Source organism: Hyperolius riggenbachi, chromosome 12 (genome assembly GCF_040937935.1).
Source record: "Hyperolius riggenbachi isolate aHypRig1 chromosome 12, aHypRig1.pri, whole genome shotgun sequence".
NCBI lineage: Eukaryota > Metazoa > Chordata > Amphibia > Anura > Hyperoliidae > Hyperolius > Hyperolius riggenbachi.
In genome coordinates, this window is record NC_090657.1 from 92,980,422 (window position 1) to 92,996,815 (window position 16,394).

Sequence of the window (16,394 nt, forward strand, 5' to 3'; positions counted from 1 at the left end):
TAGGTGCTTGGATCCAGCTGTGATCACCATGTAGCCACACCTCCCTAGTTACCAACCAGCAATAGTATGAGGCAAAAAAAATGCCTGTTTTATTGGAATTTGCACTCTTGCTTCTATAGCTGCATAGCTCACCACCCACCTTATCCATATTCAGTTTTATCCATGAGGGATAGATGGGAGCTTGTGACAGTCACTTTGCCTGCACAGCCTGCTCTAAACTCGTGGCTCACAAGAAGTGGGATTTCAGGATTCTGAACCGAAAGCCAAGAAGGTTCCAGGCTTCTGCATCTGTATGAACTGGTGTACAGCTGAAGGCCTTTATGTATATGTGGTAATTTATGCAGATATGTAAACAACTCATTCATGTAAACCACAAAGGAGGAATCAAGAGCCTACTATGGTGTAGTACTTCAAACCAGACTTTGAAATAAAGAATGAGATATAATGGGGGGGGTGTTTAAGAAGTTGCTCTCTGTAGATATGGGAAAAATGGGTATGGACACCTCAACCATTGGTGGACTTGATATCGGGTAAGCAGATGAAACGTAGGTGTCAATCAGGTTGAAACAAGAATAAGAAACAAAAACAGTACAATTTATTGCCATTTTACTTTTTTTTTTTTGATTTTGGTTTCTCTACACATTTATTACCTGCGTTCATACAACGGTCTTGTTATCATACAACGGTCTTGATATTTTAAAGGCCGCAAACACCTATATTTCTCTAGCGAGATATATTTTAATTTAGTTTAGATGTAATATTGTCTAGGAAACAGTTTTCGCCTGTCTGTTGGTGCCCCCAGCTGCTCCCGTTTTACTGCCTGAGGAAGTGGGCCTGGTCACAATTTTTGGAGTACACAATTAAAGATTTTGATGATAAATCTCGTGTTGACTCTTCTATGGGAAGGCAAGTGTTACAGCCCCCATTTTATTCAAATTCTGTTTCATCTGTAAGATGTTTCTCAAATCTATTATAAGTTTGTGAATTGTGAGTTAAAATGAAGAAAAATAAAATAAAAAGAGGCATTAAAAGCACTAAATAAGTTAAGTGAACAACCCTAACGTGACTGGACTGATAACTGTCCAGAATAGGTGTGTGGTAGATGAAGAGGTTTGCCTGGATTTCGGTACTAAGCAGATAAGTGTACAGGAAAATATGAAAATAAATGCAGTCTCTGAACAGTAAAAATAAAAAAAATAAACTGCATTTTTATTCACTGTGACTATTATTATACTGCTTGTCAGCACAGCTGTCAAACTGAACACACTGCTGCGCAGAAAACGTATGTTCCTCTGCTTGTGGAGTGCAAAGGGTCACCACTATGCACAGTGTGTGTCACATTCCTATTGTGTGCTGCAGATGAGATGAGCAATTCTGAATATAAAATACACAGAAATGGGTAGATCTGTCCATCAGCATCACACCCGCAGATACCTGCCATCTCAAAGCAGTGAAATGAGTTCAGATGGCATATGAGGTACATTTTTTACTTTGTTACACTCATATTTACTGTACAAGACACTGTTTAGCTTGGCTGTGTTTTCCTTGTTGGGTTTGTTGATGAGAAGTAATGGAGATGGATGAAACAGCTCTGCACAACTCTATTCAATGGAACAAACACTTTTCTTTCTTGTGTTATCAGACAAGAGTCTGTTCAGTTGAATATAGCTATGGTGAGCTATAATTTGTGTTCCTGCTTACCAGCACTTCCATGTATTTATTCGGCTTCTGCACACTTTAAAATGTTAAAGGCAGCCATATTTCTAGTGATGATGGGCAGATTTGACCAAGAGACAAATCTCTCTCTCATCTAATCTGAATCGGCATCCCTCACACAGGCAAAGATTTTCTTTGGCACTGTATTTGGCATGAGGAAGTGGGCAAAGACCCATGCAATGTCACCTAGTGCTTAATAAAATGTGTCTCACATATGAATTTGCCACCTCAACCTTTTCTTTTTTTAGCTGTTTTTATTACAGTTTTATTTTTCTTTCCCCCTTGTATTGCCCACCCTCCTTTGGGAGGGGTGTTCTATTTTGGTTAGGTGTTCTCCCACCCTTACAACCACCTTGTAAACCTTTGCTAAGAGTGCGACCACGTCCAGTGCCTCTGGACACCCGAGTGGAGTCGGGTTTGTTGATCTCTACCTGCCTTCAGTGGTTGGTTGCCCACCTGCAACCTCCATTTGTGAGTACCACTATCTACCTAAAATATCTGACTCTTTGTTGTGGGATTTTCTCCCAGGGTACCCCCTCTTTCATTACCCTACACAGCTGATTAGAGAGAGATTTGTTGGCTGCCCACCACAGCCCAATTCCTGATTGATATCATGCTGAAATCGATCAGGAATCGGCCTTGTGACACTCCATCTGCCACATCGCCGCTCCAACACCGTCTCCCCTAAATGTCAGATGTGATTTCCCCCCCCCCCATGCATTGTACTTTACCTGTCCGTCGCTGGCTTTGCCCGCAATTCGCATGCACTTGCACCACGTGGTAGCCGGCGTGTCTGTGGGCATGTGTGTGTGACACCACACACGTGTCTACGTCACTCTGGCAACCACATGGGGCGCGTGCATGTGGACTGTGGATGGAGCCTGGAGCCAGATGCGGACAGGTAAAGCATAGTGCACTGGGCAGGGGCACATTTGATGTATGGCCACCTTTAGTGCTGTCAATCCAAACAAATTAAATTACATTTCATAACGGAGTTTAATTCAACGTTTGAGAAAGTGAAAGAGTCACCATAAATCAAATATCGTGCCATTGCAAAATGAGACAAGATTATTATCTGAAAGTTAAGCAACCATTAGAGCCGATGTCTACACTCCCATGCTCCAACATTTAAAAAAATAATAAAAATAAAATAATAATAATAATGAATAAGATCCACAGCCTCCAAAACCTCCCTTGTACCCACATGGGAAACTCAATTTCAGGATTTAAGAGTCTTCCGTCTAGTGGACTGACTGTGTCTCCTTCCTTTCACCAGCCTGGCTATTTGATTCTGCTGCAAACACTGCTTCATGCTGAAATCTACTGGAAATCTGACTATAGTGTGTGGAGATAACAGATGCCTCTGTGATCAGATTCAACCAGAGAGGGATATATCCTGACGGTCGATTTGTTGGGCATCGTCCAATGTATGGCTGTAATGATCTGCTCTGCTGTCTGCACAGGCAGACAGCTGTTTGACCATTCTTTAGGTCTGAGGGCTGCAGGTCTCTGGAAAAAGAGACCTGTCTTCACTTTGCAAGTTTCAGAGTTGCTCTGCTGGTGAGGAATTTGCATACACTTGTCATGCAAATTGCCTAGCTGCTTCCTTTGATGGCTTGCAGTATAAATGCCTTTTGTTCCCAGAATTCCTGGCTGGTCATGATGGTTTGTTCCTGCTAACTCTCCTGGAGTATCAGCCTTGCTACTGTTTGCTAAAGATTATCTTAGAGTAATTCCTTGGGACTGCACTAGGCATCCCTTCTAGTGCAGTCAGGTTGTATTATTTGTATTGCCTTGTTCTGTCTCTCTGTTGCGATTGTCTTGTCGCCAGCGGCGGTCGACAGGAAATTGTTCTGCCTGTCTGGGAGTGTAGGCCAGAGCTGCGGTTGCTACTGGTAGCCCCATCTGTCTGTCTGGAAAGAATTCGCCTTAGCGGTACTGGCGGTCGTTCCTTCTGTATACTGTCTGGGAGTGTAGGCCAGAGCTGGGGTTGCTGCTGGCTACTCCTTCTCTCTGTCTTCTCTGGTACGAACACTTGCTGTAGGCTCGGTAAGGTAACAGTTTAGCAAGCGTTCGCGTTCTCCATTTCGTGTTTATGTTACATTGGTTGGTTAGGGTGGCACGCTTATCACTGGGCACCTTACACGCGGTGATCGTGTCTTAAACGCGTTCGCTGTTGCGAATGAGTGCGGTGTTAGCGTTTGTTATATTCCTTGATTTTCTGATCGTTGTTATTTGCTACACTTGTGCTCTGTCTGATTCGGTCTTGTGTCACTATTGGCAATCGCCACTCTTGCAATTGCGTTCCCACTTCGCTTCCGTTGTTGTGTGCTCACCGTCGCTGGGTGGCGACTGGATTGGTGGACACACATACATTCTGTCTCTGTGCTCTCTCTCTTTAAGGGCTATCTTACCCTGCATTGCTTCAACTCGTACAATTCCCACTGGCATCTGTGGCAGTGCAGAGGCTGTGTTCGTCTGCACTCCACAGCTCCATCTGCCGGTAGGAATTTCCCTCTACAGGTGCATAGCACCATAGCTGGGTTCTGTCTAATTACACACTTGTGGAGGATTTCCGCAGTGTCAGTGCGCGTCCTGTGTGCACTGACCACGGAAATAATTCCCCAATCGTTACAATGGCCACCTTAAGAGACTCACAAAATGCGTTGGTTTGTATGTGAATACATTTCCTTAGGGCTCATTCACAATAAGTCCGTGAATTGAAATGCATGAATAACAACTCATGAATGAGTGTGAATGGGTTTGTGAGTTGCTGTGCATTTCCATAAGTTGTAACTCCCGGTGAGTTGAAATGCACTGCACAGTGTGAATGTTAAAATGAAAGTCTATGGACTCAAGTTCCTTTGTAAACCGCACACTATGAGCGAGTCAAAACTCACTGCAAATCACAGTGTTAATGAGCCCCTTAACCTTACTAGCTGTTCTTACTACAGGAGGTAAGTGAACTAATCACTCTCCTTTTCATTATTTTATCCACCTGGGAATCAGCACATCACCTATATTCAGCATACTGTATAGCTATATGTTAGGAAACAGAGGGGCTCACAGCCAGGCCTGGAACCAGATTTCAGATAATTCAGTAAAGCTGCATACAAACTCTCAATTGTTCCCGGCAAATATTCCTGTAGCATGCAAACAATGTTCGGCAGCCTGTTCTGCTCTATGGAGAGGTGAAGAAGAAGAGGGACCCAGCACAAGGGTCAATAACGGCCTTTTCCTACTGAGTGCACATCAATCTGGCTTTCAGAGCGCAGGCTATACACTGATCACAAGGACATTTGCTTTACTACGCAAATTACGGTGATCCCTTTCCATGGCTTGTGATGAAATTCTGGATGAATCCCAAAGCATTGCCTGCAGCGTTTCAGCTGAGGTTGTCATTCAGTGCAATTGAATGGAACATTTCAATCGCACCACAATCACAACAAAAAAAAAAGTGCAGAGAGAAACTGGCTGCATCCCTCCCATTAGTCTCCCAACATGCTGGATCATCAACAACCTAATTGGGGAAATTTAGGGACACCCAAACTCGCAGAGACTCACTAGATTTCTGATTACTTTACAGAAGGGATTTTATGGCATGAAAAAAAGAATAAAAAAAAAAAAAAAAAACTTTAGCGTTTGTACCTAGCTTTAGGTCAATCTACTGCACCTGTAGTTTTATTTCAGTTTCTAGAAGCGGGTTCAAGAACACATTAACAGTGATGCAATTAGGACACAAGAATAGTAATTTCTACCTAGAGTATTGTGCACACCATCTGATTCTTCCTTCACAGACTCATCCAGGCGCTCTAGATTCTGCACTAGGAGAGCGATCACCTGTCCGTCCACCTAACAGAGACACACCAATTGAATCACACAGATAACTGTAATGGAAGGGAAAACTTAAAACAAAATGACCATGATTTACTTACCAGTGCATCTATAAGGACCTGAGCCCCTTCCTCGCTCTCATGTAATGTATCGATGTCCGTCAGCTCCTGCAGCAGGTCGACCACAGCAATGCATACATGTGTCATGCTAATGTTAAGGCTTATAAACTTTTTAGAACTCTGAAACGAGTGCCGCTGTGGTGTTGATTGCCAACGTCACGTAAGCATCATGGCGCTTGCATTATCATGCTAGACTAGACCCATGTTGACTGTGCAGCAGCAGTACAACTTTTGGGTCTCAGCTGTTTTCAGAGACATGCGCTGTAACAATGACATTATATTGCTTGAACCTCCGCAACCATAGCCTCTACTGACCCCAAATTTGGTGGACAGGTAAGGACCCCCGATCAACCTCTGTGCTGAATAGCAGAACACTAGCCCTATTGGATCCAGAGACAGGTTCGTATACCATATCTTGAGAACCAGCAGGGCAATTTGGCACACAAGCGGCTCAGGGGGTCCCTTACCTGCCCACCAAGTTTGGGGTCAGTTGGGAATATGGTCATGGAGATCTAAAGATAAATGCTGCGGCTCCCTACTGAGCATGCCTCCAAAAACAGCTGTTCATCAGCTGTTTCGGAGACTCAAACGTTGTAACACGTCTGCACAAAGTCAACGTGGGCCTAGCGTGATGACACGAGATTCCTGTGTCATCATGGCTAGGTCATGCTGACAATCTAGCCCATATCGACATCTAAGCACACAGGCTAGGAAGGATCTCCTAAAATCCCTGCAATTCCTATAGTGGTTTAGGCGAGAGGTTCACTCTCTGTAGTTCACTCTCTGTAGTGGTATTTGGAAAACATTTAGTCAACGCTTGTCAGCCACAAGAATCGTCTCACCTGCAACTGCTTGCTTTGAGCACCAATATTCCACTAGGTAATTGCTGAAGTGCTGGCTAATAAGATTTTGGCCAGGGGTGCTTGATTTGGGTGCCAGCAATGCAGACATGCAATATGAGATCAAGGTGCATGTACAGTCCGAATCCTGCACATAACCAGGGCTGTGGAGTCAGATTTGGAGTCGGAGCAATTTTGGGTACCTGGACTCTGAGATGGTGGTTTCATAAACTGAGAGGTCTAAGTATTTTTGTACCAAAAACCAAATCCACAGCACAGGTAAGTATTAGACTAAGGAGTAATTTTGGGTACCTGGAGATGGAGTTGGAGTCGGTGGTTTCATAAACTGAGGAGTCAGATTTTAGTACCGACTCTAGTCTGAACTAGTCTGTGTTCATTTTTTTTTTCTCGCTGTGTAAGGGTTTAGAATCCAGGGTTCTGAATGTCAATTTCTTTGTAGTTGATTTGTAACAGTGTAACTCTCACTGATAACCAAAAGTTCAACTGATCTTAAGTGTCAGTCATTGGAGAACGTCACATAGTACACCCTAGAAATCGGCAGGGTGAAGCTGAAGGCTGTGCTTGCTGAAAGTCCAGGGTGGCGCTAATGATATTCCCCCTCTGATTTGTCGCAACTTGGGTAGGGGGGAGGGGAAAGTCATCATTTAGGTACCATCTGTTATTGACAGGCAAATTACCTCTTCCTAATTCAAGCTCCGGCACCCAGATTATTGACTGAGTTCCGCTATAGCTAGAATTCTCATTACGGCCTATGGTGGTGCCGAAATTAGCTGTCTTGCCTACCGATACCTAAACCTAATCATGCCCCCTCTGATACCTAAACCTAACAACTCCACCTCTAATGTCTAACCATAGGACCCCCCACCCCCACTGATACCTGCCCACCAATAAAATGGGCACCACCAGGCATCTCTGATAATACTGTAGTCTAAATTTAGCGGCTAGGAAAGTTAATTTGTAGCAGCAATTTGCTAATCTGAGTCATTATCATCAGGGCTGTGGAGTCTGAGCATTTTCGAGTACCTGGAGTTGGACGATTTTTGTGCCCACTCCATAGCCATGCAAGGGATGTGGAGTAGGAGCCGGAGTAATTTTGGGTACCTGGTGTCTGAGTCTGATTATTTTGTACCAACTCCACAGCCCTGATTATCATAGGCACCTATTGTGCCATCTATTTTATCCGGGCACCTCTGGCACCCCAAATTAACTGCTTCACTAAAAATATCTTGACTTGATCATGTGTAAGCGCTTGAAGGTGCGACGGTTTTCAAAATATCCCTCTTGCCTCCCATAATAAAAGGCTCAGCAGACTATGTGCGTTGCCAACACTGGAGAATTCTTGAGTGCCACATCACTCCCTTGCTACAAACAATACAAGCGCTCTCAAATGATCAGACACTGCAGATGCTGCCGCACCCAGATTATACTCTGGCTGTCCTCGTCACCCTGCTGTAGACATACAAATTGTACATAGGTGTGCTGGAAATGTACAGGCACCCACTGTTTACACACACCTGTACAGATGCTGTCATCCCCTAATCATGCTTTAGCCTTTGCCCTAATTCTAAATGAAAAACTGTGTACAGGAAGCCTGGACACACCCCAAAACCAGATAGCCAAGGTACCATAGCATATATGGCCCCTACAAATTCCTGTTCACTCCTGGATTGGACAGACTGGCTTCTAAACTGCACATTGTGCAGCCCATCACTGGGCAGCATGGTGGTGTAGTGCTTAGTGTTCTCGCCTTGCAGCGTTGGGTCACCGGTTGGAATCCCAGCCTGGGCACTATCTGCACGGAGTTTGTATGTTCTTCCCATGTCTGTGTGGGTTTCTTTCAGGCGCTCCGGTTTCCTCCCACATCCCAACATACAGATAAGTTAATTGACTTCACCCTAAATTGGCCCTAGACTAAGATACATACACTACACTATACATACATAGACATAGGACTATGGTAGGATTAGATTGTGAGCCCCTCTGAGGGACAGCGAAGTGACAAGACAATATACTCTGTACAACGCGGTGGAAGATATTAGCGCTATATAAATACTAAATAGTAATAATCCCTAAAAGCTGATTGGCAGGATATCAGAGTTGTCGTGTCCCAGAAGGCCAAGCAAGGACTGCACTGCATTGAGCTCCACAAGAAGATGGTATAAATCCGGTATGGTGGCGATGACATGCATCTCTTGTATGATGTCATTCAGATCCAGCTCCGATTCCATGAACCTAAAGTTACAAAGACCTATCAATTGGCACATCTGTATAAAGAGAGAACAACAGAGCCAAAAAAAGAACCATCAGAAAGGCAGCTTTACTTCTCTGGATTGTCAGGGAATTTGATTCGCAGCTCTTGATTCTTGTAGGACCTCTTCTCAAAAGCCAAAATCATCTTCTTCACTGCGTTTTCATCAAGAGGTTCTACCTAATCAGAGACAGGACACATACAGCAAGGCTATGAAGAATCACTTGCACACAGATACAAAATCATAAGGAGGTTAAATCACTGGCTGCCACGTTATACACGTGAATATCATGGAAGGCACAACATTTGGCCAAAGCAAACATTCATCAGCCTACGAACAGTACAATCTGCAATGTTCACCTAAATATCTGAAATTATAAAGCTTTACTTTATCCTTCCACATTTTCTTTATTAGTAAAGCTGAATAGGGGACTGTGTCAATACTCCATTTCCATGTGCCCCATGTTGTATGTGAAACTGAATGTCTCCTTATAGTTCAGAGATGGTGTAATCAATTCAGCCCTTGCAAATCCGAGTACTGATTACCATTTTAACCAATCAGCAGCCTCAAAGGAATCCTCTCTTTTGTGATAAGTGCACAGCTTTTGACCTCAGCCAATACAGTTCATGTGCTGTATATCCTTGGAATGCTCTCTGCTAGCAGAAGATATAGAGGTTGAAAGCAGAAGTCCTCTGTTATTGTCTCACACTGCCCCCCAGTGACAAGTGCCATAAAAACGCATGACAGTAGTACTAATTAGTAGCAAGGAAATGTAACAAGAAAGAAAAATGCGCTAAAATAAATTGGCCTGGAGCACTTGCAAGCCTCTAAGTAAATTGGCTGCTAAAGAGTTGAAAGGCAGGTGCTGCTTTTAAATAAGCCCTTACCATTGTGTTTTTTTTTCCTAAGCTCTATTTAAGAAGTATGTTATCAATTTAAAAATCTCTGATTGGCTAGTTGTGATCATGGCTATCAGTGATCATGTCTCATTTCTATTTACTGTTGTAGCCAGCAAATTGAAGAATATGTAGAAGCTTTCCAGAGGCGCCAATAGAATAAAAGTCACTTAAACGAGCTTAAAACCGATGAGGCAGTGGTGGACCTATCCCATCCATGCGGACAAAGCAAACAAAGGAAGGACTGTGGCATCAGCAGTCAAACAACAATCTATTTATACTACACAGTAAACATAGGCAACGCGTTTCACGGGCTCAATTCCGCTTCATCAGGCCAATCAAAAAGGAGCATACAGCTTATCAGCATCAAAACCACACTGAGTGCCTCAGAGGCGCTCAGTGTGGTTTTGATGCTGATAAGCTGTATGTCTTGTTTTTCCGCCATTCAGCGTTTTTCAGCGTTGTCTTGTTTTTCAGATTTCAAAGAATTTTTATTTTTGGATTTTTAACAATGACAAAAAAGACAGACAGCGCTATATATTGCACTCATACTATAAAGTAGATTATACTAGTGGGGTGACTAACCAGCGTCACCCCCAATCAAGAAATCAAGCACAACATAAATTGAATACAGACTCATTGAAAACAGGATTTTCTAAGGATTATCCAAAAAGTGCTAGAACCTTTAAAGGGGCTTTACTGAATCACATGGCTGCCCCCATGTGAATAATTCGAGAAACTAGAGATATGCTGCTTATATCTAAGCTTCCGGTGTGGCGGAGGCCCAAAAGGATCATACACTCCGTCAACACCTCTACTCGCTGGAACAACTAGTTTCTGGCCATTGAGAATCATGAATTTTCCTGTCCAATCTATAACAAAGGACATACATAAGACAGAACAACATACATAGACAGTGAAGGAAGTAAGAAGGAGTACAAGGAAAAGAAAGAGAAAGAAAAAAGAGAGCCGGCCAGCTCCGTGGGAGTGAGAGACCACGGATATGCTGTGAAAAAGAAGCCTAAATTCCCGAGTGCCCCTATCTATGCTCAAATATGATAGGACGCCACAATGACAGGGTGTCTGAGAATGTGAGTAATTAAATCTCCATCAAACGTTTATATTCCTCAGATTCTGAGAATTCGAACCAGGGCCTCCACGTCTTAAGAAATTGCTCATTTTTCAAATCGCATTGTCTATTTTTACTGTGGAGTATAAATAAATTGTTTGACTGTTGATGCCACAGTCCTTCCTTTGTTTGCTTTGTCCACATGGATGGGATAGGTCCACCACTGCCCCATTGGTTTTAAGCTCGTTTAAGTGACTTTTATTCTATTGGCACCTCTGGAAAGCTTCTACATATTGCTAAGTCCACCCTTGGTGGAGGGTTGTACCCATCTTCTTCCCATCTACAAAGAGCGACTTTTAATTCTGAGTGGGGTCAGGTTAATCTCCCCACCTGCCTTCACAGTGGTTGCCTAATGGTAACCCTGGTTTGTGAGTATTAAATTGTTATATTATTCATTATTAATTATCATCTATACAATATCACACTATTGAGCTCTTGGTGTCCCCCCTCCCTTTATCTCGTTAGCAAATTGAAGAAGTGAGATATGCTTGTGTCATTGCAAGCAGCCAATCAGACCTGCAAATAAATCATGCGCTTCTGTAAAGCCTGGTACACATGCTAGTTGAAACTTGGCCTATAAACGGCTGCCTCTGCCAAGAATCTAGAACAGTGACCCCCGATGCCTCGGCCAGTAATCAGCTGGGCGGATCAATTTGGCCAACTGCTGGCCAAGAGCATTGTTCTCCCCACTTAAGCCGGGTGCTGTTTAACATCACATGCCCCCCCCCCCACATAGCAACAGAACACATCACTAGCCTTCAGGCAAGCAACGCATCTGTACAGCCTCAGTCCTGTAATGCCACCTGAAGTCCTGATCCAGGCCTTTGATAAGAATTTCTGTAGCATTAACTGATGCTGTCTATTGATTAGCCCTCAACAAAAGAAGGCACCTATGGAGTAGAACAAAAACAGAAAAAAACTGATTGTGCTGGGGATACTGTTGACACATTAGGCAGAATAAACTGAAAAACAGTATTATACTTCCCCTTCCCTAATCAGGACGTGAGAGGGGGCATGGCTGCATTGCCAGTCACCTCCCCTCCCACTGGCAGACCAAGGAGGGTACCAGGACCAGCGATAGGCCCTTGGGGTGGAAAAGGACGATGGAGAGATGGTCATACCTCGTCCTCATCAGCATTAGTCCCTCCATCAGCTGCATCTGCAGTCTTCTCTTCATCCTGTGGGCCTCTTTCTTCATCGCGGTGCCAGTTTCGGTTTCCCCTCTCTTTCCTCTGTGCCTTGCCCTCATCTGGGTCATCATCCCTGTTCCGTTTTGTGCCTCTGTCTGGCTGTGTGGAGGATGGGCCAACATTAGTTACAGAATACACAGAGTCACACTGAGAAAACATACAGAGCCTTTATTCAATTCACTTTTTTTTTTTTTTTTTTTTAAATGTGTTTTAAGTTGTAAACATAATTTTTCCACATCTGAGCAGAACAGACTGAAGATGATTATTACTGCAACAGGCACTGGCTTAACTAACGTGGCAGAAGTTCTATCCCTACCCTCCCTCTCCACCACCCTTTCCCAAATCCCCCATCTCCCCCTCCACTCTCTGATCATACTACTACTAAACGAAGTTTGTTGAACTTGAACCAATTAATATTGCTAATACCAGTTACTGGTTCATAGATCATACACCAAAGTCCAAGTGTCCTAATGAGCCAGATTTATGTGCCTTTAATCAATTCACTTTTTATCCAAAGTTTTCTCCCAGGTTACATCTTCAAACCTTCTCAATAACATGCATTGAAAGCCAAGCAAGAACATGATTTGACAGTACTTTTTAACTGGGCTGTGGAGTCCGTACAAAAATTTTCCAACTCCTCAGTTTATAAAAACAACCACTCCAACTCCGGGTACCCAAAATTGCTCCAACTCCGACTCCAAAGCCCTGCTTTTTAGCCTACCTTTTGGTTCTTTTTCAGTTGAAGAATGCTGAAAAGTTATTTTAACTTTCCTGGCGGTACCTCCGAGTCAGGCTTGGGGTAGAAAAAAGAAGCCAGGAGCGGTAATCCTGAGCCTGCCTTGGGGTAGCCGCCAATGCTTTTTGCTTGGCACAAATCCGCCATTATCTTATTTGGGATATCAAGTCAACGTGCGAAGCTCTAAGAAATGGCATATTCAAGTGTGAAAGATTTCACCTGCTAAGTGATTTTTTCATTCCAATTAGTTTTGTTATTTGCAAGAAGGAAATAAAAGAAAAAAAAAGGCAAGCTGACTTATAACTGCATACGTTTATTACACGAGATGACGTAATCTGTAAAACACTTTTCCCCCCCCCTTCTTATTTGAAATGAGATCTTAAAGGGCAACTGAAGTGAGAAGACTATGGAGGCTGCCATGTTTATTTCCTTTTAAACAATACCAGTTGCCTGGCAGCCCTGCTGGTCTGTTTGGCTGCAGAGGTGTCTAGATAACACCAGAAACAAGCATGCAGCTAATCTGTCAGATTTGCCAATAATGTCAGAAACACCTGATCTGCTGCATGCTTGTTCAGGGTCTATGGCTGAAAGTATTAGAGGCAGAGGGTCAGCAGGGCTGCCAGGCAACTGGTATTGCTTAAAATGAAATAAACATGGCAGCCTCCATATACCTCTCTCTTCAGTTGTCCTTTAAAGATGAATTAAATAAAACCTATGTTTCCAGTTCTATCAGTTATTTTTCTACTCGAGCTTCCCCTAACTACCACATAAGATCTGAGGGACAAAACAATCTAAGTTCAATTTTTTGTGTCCCTAAATCACAGTTCTAGGGATCACAGGGACAAGGAGGCCTGGGCTGCCGCTGGCAGCACCACTATCCAACATGGCGGCTTCAGACCCCTCTGATCCAAGTTTCAGACTAAGTCCAACACTGATCTCCTTCGGCACCACCTGTACCATGTAATATAAATATTGCGTACGCGAGTTCGGGCTACAACCAGTGGGACAGGGCGTCAGGTCCAATCGTCAAAGTCCAACAATTTGATTCCTTTGACACGCAGCTGCGCTGCATAATGGCAAATTACATCGCCAAGCATGCATTGCGGCCTAGCTCTAGAGTGTGCGTGGCAGTGCCAACCCAGGCCCTACTGATTCACGGGTCTAGCGGGAGGAGATGCTGAATACCCCTGGAAAAGTATTGAAAAAGGTTAGCAGTACACTACTCTGACACTGCTCTTATCAAGAGGCAGAAATTGGTATCAGGCTGGTTTCACACTGTCAACTAGCGTTGGTGATGCGGGGCGTCATGCACGATGCACCCCATTACACCGTCAAAAACAGGCCTTCAAGGAACACCGCGCTATAGCACGGTGTTCCCTGTTTGGCCACCGGCCAAGCAGGAAGTGATGCGCGCTTGCTGTTACTTCCTGCTTCGGGTATGCGGAAAGCGGATTGTTAAAATAGGTTTCCGTGCATACGTCCGGCGACGCCAATGTGTTTAAAGAATAGACAAACATGACTTCTGGGTTGTCGCAGCGGTAACGTAATTCTGGCTCTGCGTCAGTGATGCGGGGAAACGTCACTTCTGTTGTGTTGCGCCGTAACGTGGCACTATGAAAGTCTCCATACACTTTCATTGCCCGGCGGTGGGGTGTGGTAAAGATACTGCATTGCATCGCCCAGGTGTGGAAGGTCCCTCAGGCATGAAGACACATACAGATATGCAAATATAAAATCTGAGCAATGTAATACAGTATAGGCAATATTATTAGTAGTAATAGTTGCACTGTAAAAAATGGGAAATAGGACAGCCTTCATATCCCTCTCATTCACAGTGAAGACTGGCACATACACACACACACACAGTCACCAGCAGAGATGGGAACTCCATGCCTCAGGCCACAGGCAGGGAGCGCACACGCCTGCTGTTGTGCAGGTTTTCTGCATAGAAAAACTGAGAACTGATATTAATGGACTAGCTCACACTTGAATGCGCTATTTGTATTCAGAAAAACACCTGCCAGCAGTGCAGCACTACGTACATTCTCCTTATACATTACATTAGCCTCTGTAAAGTTGCACTAATTTTCTCACATACAAATGCACACGGTGTGCAGAAAACACACACAGAAAACTGAGACAAGTGTGCCCCCTTTTTTAGAAGAACAAGGCATTCGATAGAGACAATCTGGATTTCTTGTTGACAAAATGAGGGCTGCTGTACACCCATTAAAGCCAATGTTAAGCGAACTAAAAAACAACCAAAACTTACCTAAGGAGTGGGAAGGCTCTGGGTCCTATAGAGCCTTCCCATTCCAGCGCTGTCACCTCGTTCAAATCTGCCGCCATGGGAGGCTTTGTAAGTCATTGGGAGCCCGAGCGCTCCTGAAGAAGAGCGGCTCCATACGCCACACGGGCTACTGAAGAGTTTTGAAGCCTACTGCGACGGAAGAGAGCAATCTCCAATCGGTCTGTCGAACACTGCTAAAGGGGTGACAGCGCTGGAACGAGGGGACCTTGAAAGGAATGGGAAGGCTCTATAGGACTCAGAGCCCTCCCCCTCCTTAGGTATCCGTTTGTTTTATTTAAAGCCACTTTACACTCACTTTAAATTCTCGATACAGACGGCCCTGACTGGCTGCCTCGGCCAAAAATCCTCTAGAGTGCTTAAGAGGCATAGAAAGTACCGCAGTTTACATAAGAGATGAGCCTTTCTAACAGGAGTCAGGTGGGGATAGGCTGGGGGCGGGCAGAGGTGAGAAGAAAGTGACCCTGTCATAGACAAAATAACTAGACTCATTAAATCAAGCTGTGGTGATTTTGATGCATGTTTATCGTCTGAGAGAGGCTGTATCAGCCATGGAGAGGGGAAGCAGAGGCAGAAGGAAATTTGTCCACACACAAAGTCAGAGGATCAGTATTGCAGCTATTAGTAGGTAATGAAGATGAAGCCTTCCTGGCCTGTGTGAAAAAAACCCCAAAACAAACAAAAAACCCACAAAACATGAGACTGAAGCTCAATCACAAGTCACGCTGCCATCAGTTTCTACAAAGACTCTACACTAAAGAACTACAAAGTAACAGAAGAACACTGCAAGCACAATCTGTACTTCTCTGGACGCACTCGGCGCCGCTGGCTCTGCTGTACACCAGTGTGAAGCCACAGGTGGAGTCACCCTATGGAGAGCAGGCTACGAAGGCCTCTCATGAGTTTGGACAAACATCACTGCGCCACAGAATAAAGAACAATGAGAATAGAGAATGAAGTTGACGCTTTCATCCAGCTGCCAAGGTAAGACCATCATCACAAATTCATCACACGCTCAGGCGGGCGGGAGGAAACATGGCCTCCGGTGGCTCGCTCAGCAGATCAGTTACAGACACATTACACGGCATAACAAGGCGCAATGCTTCTGATGGCAAGCCTCACAACACATTACTCTTAGAAGAACATTAACCGCATGCCGAAATCAACACACAGCAGTGCGCAAAATGCATTAGCAGGGTGTTTTTTTTTTCTTTTAAGGACAGTGCAATGAAAAAAATCCATCATCTGTGTAAAATCGCAGGGATGTATCCATTAGCAAAAGGCTGGAAGACCCCAAATGCAAACCAGAGAAAAATGTAATCAAGTGATTGAGTTCTTAACAATGCATACTCAATGT

At 44.1% G+C, this 16,394-nt stretch overlaps 1 protein-coding gene across 1 annotated transcript in view; it reads right to left on the reverse strand.

The window, feature by feature from the left end:
* Positions 1-16,394, reverse strand: part of CTNNBL1 (catenin beta like 1) — a 66,931-nt gene that overhangs the window by 36,507 nt on the left and 14,030 nt on the right. The window contains exons 2-6 of the mRNA XM_068263985.1: positions 11,925-12,092; positions 8,851-8,957; positions 8,620-8,761; positions 5,652-5,747; positions 5,475-5,568 (exon numbers count right to left, since the gene is read on the reverse strand). Of these exons, the coding sequence (XP_068120086.1) occupies positions 5,475-5,568; positions 5,652-5,747; positions 8,620-8,761; positions 8,851-8,957; positions 11,925-12,092 (607 nt within the window). The remainder of the gene's footprint in view (positions 1-5,474; positions 5,569-5,651; positions 5,748-8,619; positions 8,762-8,850; positions 8,958-11,924; positions 12,093-16,394) is intronic.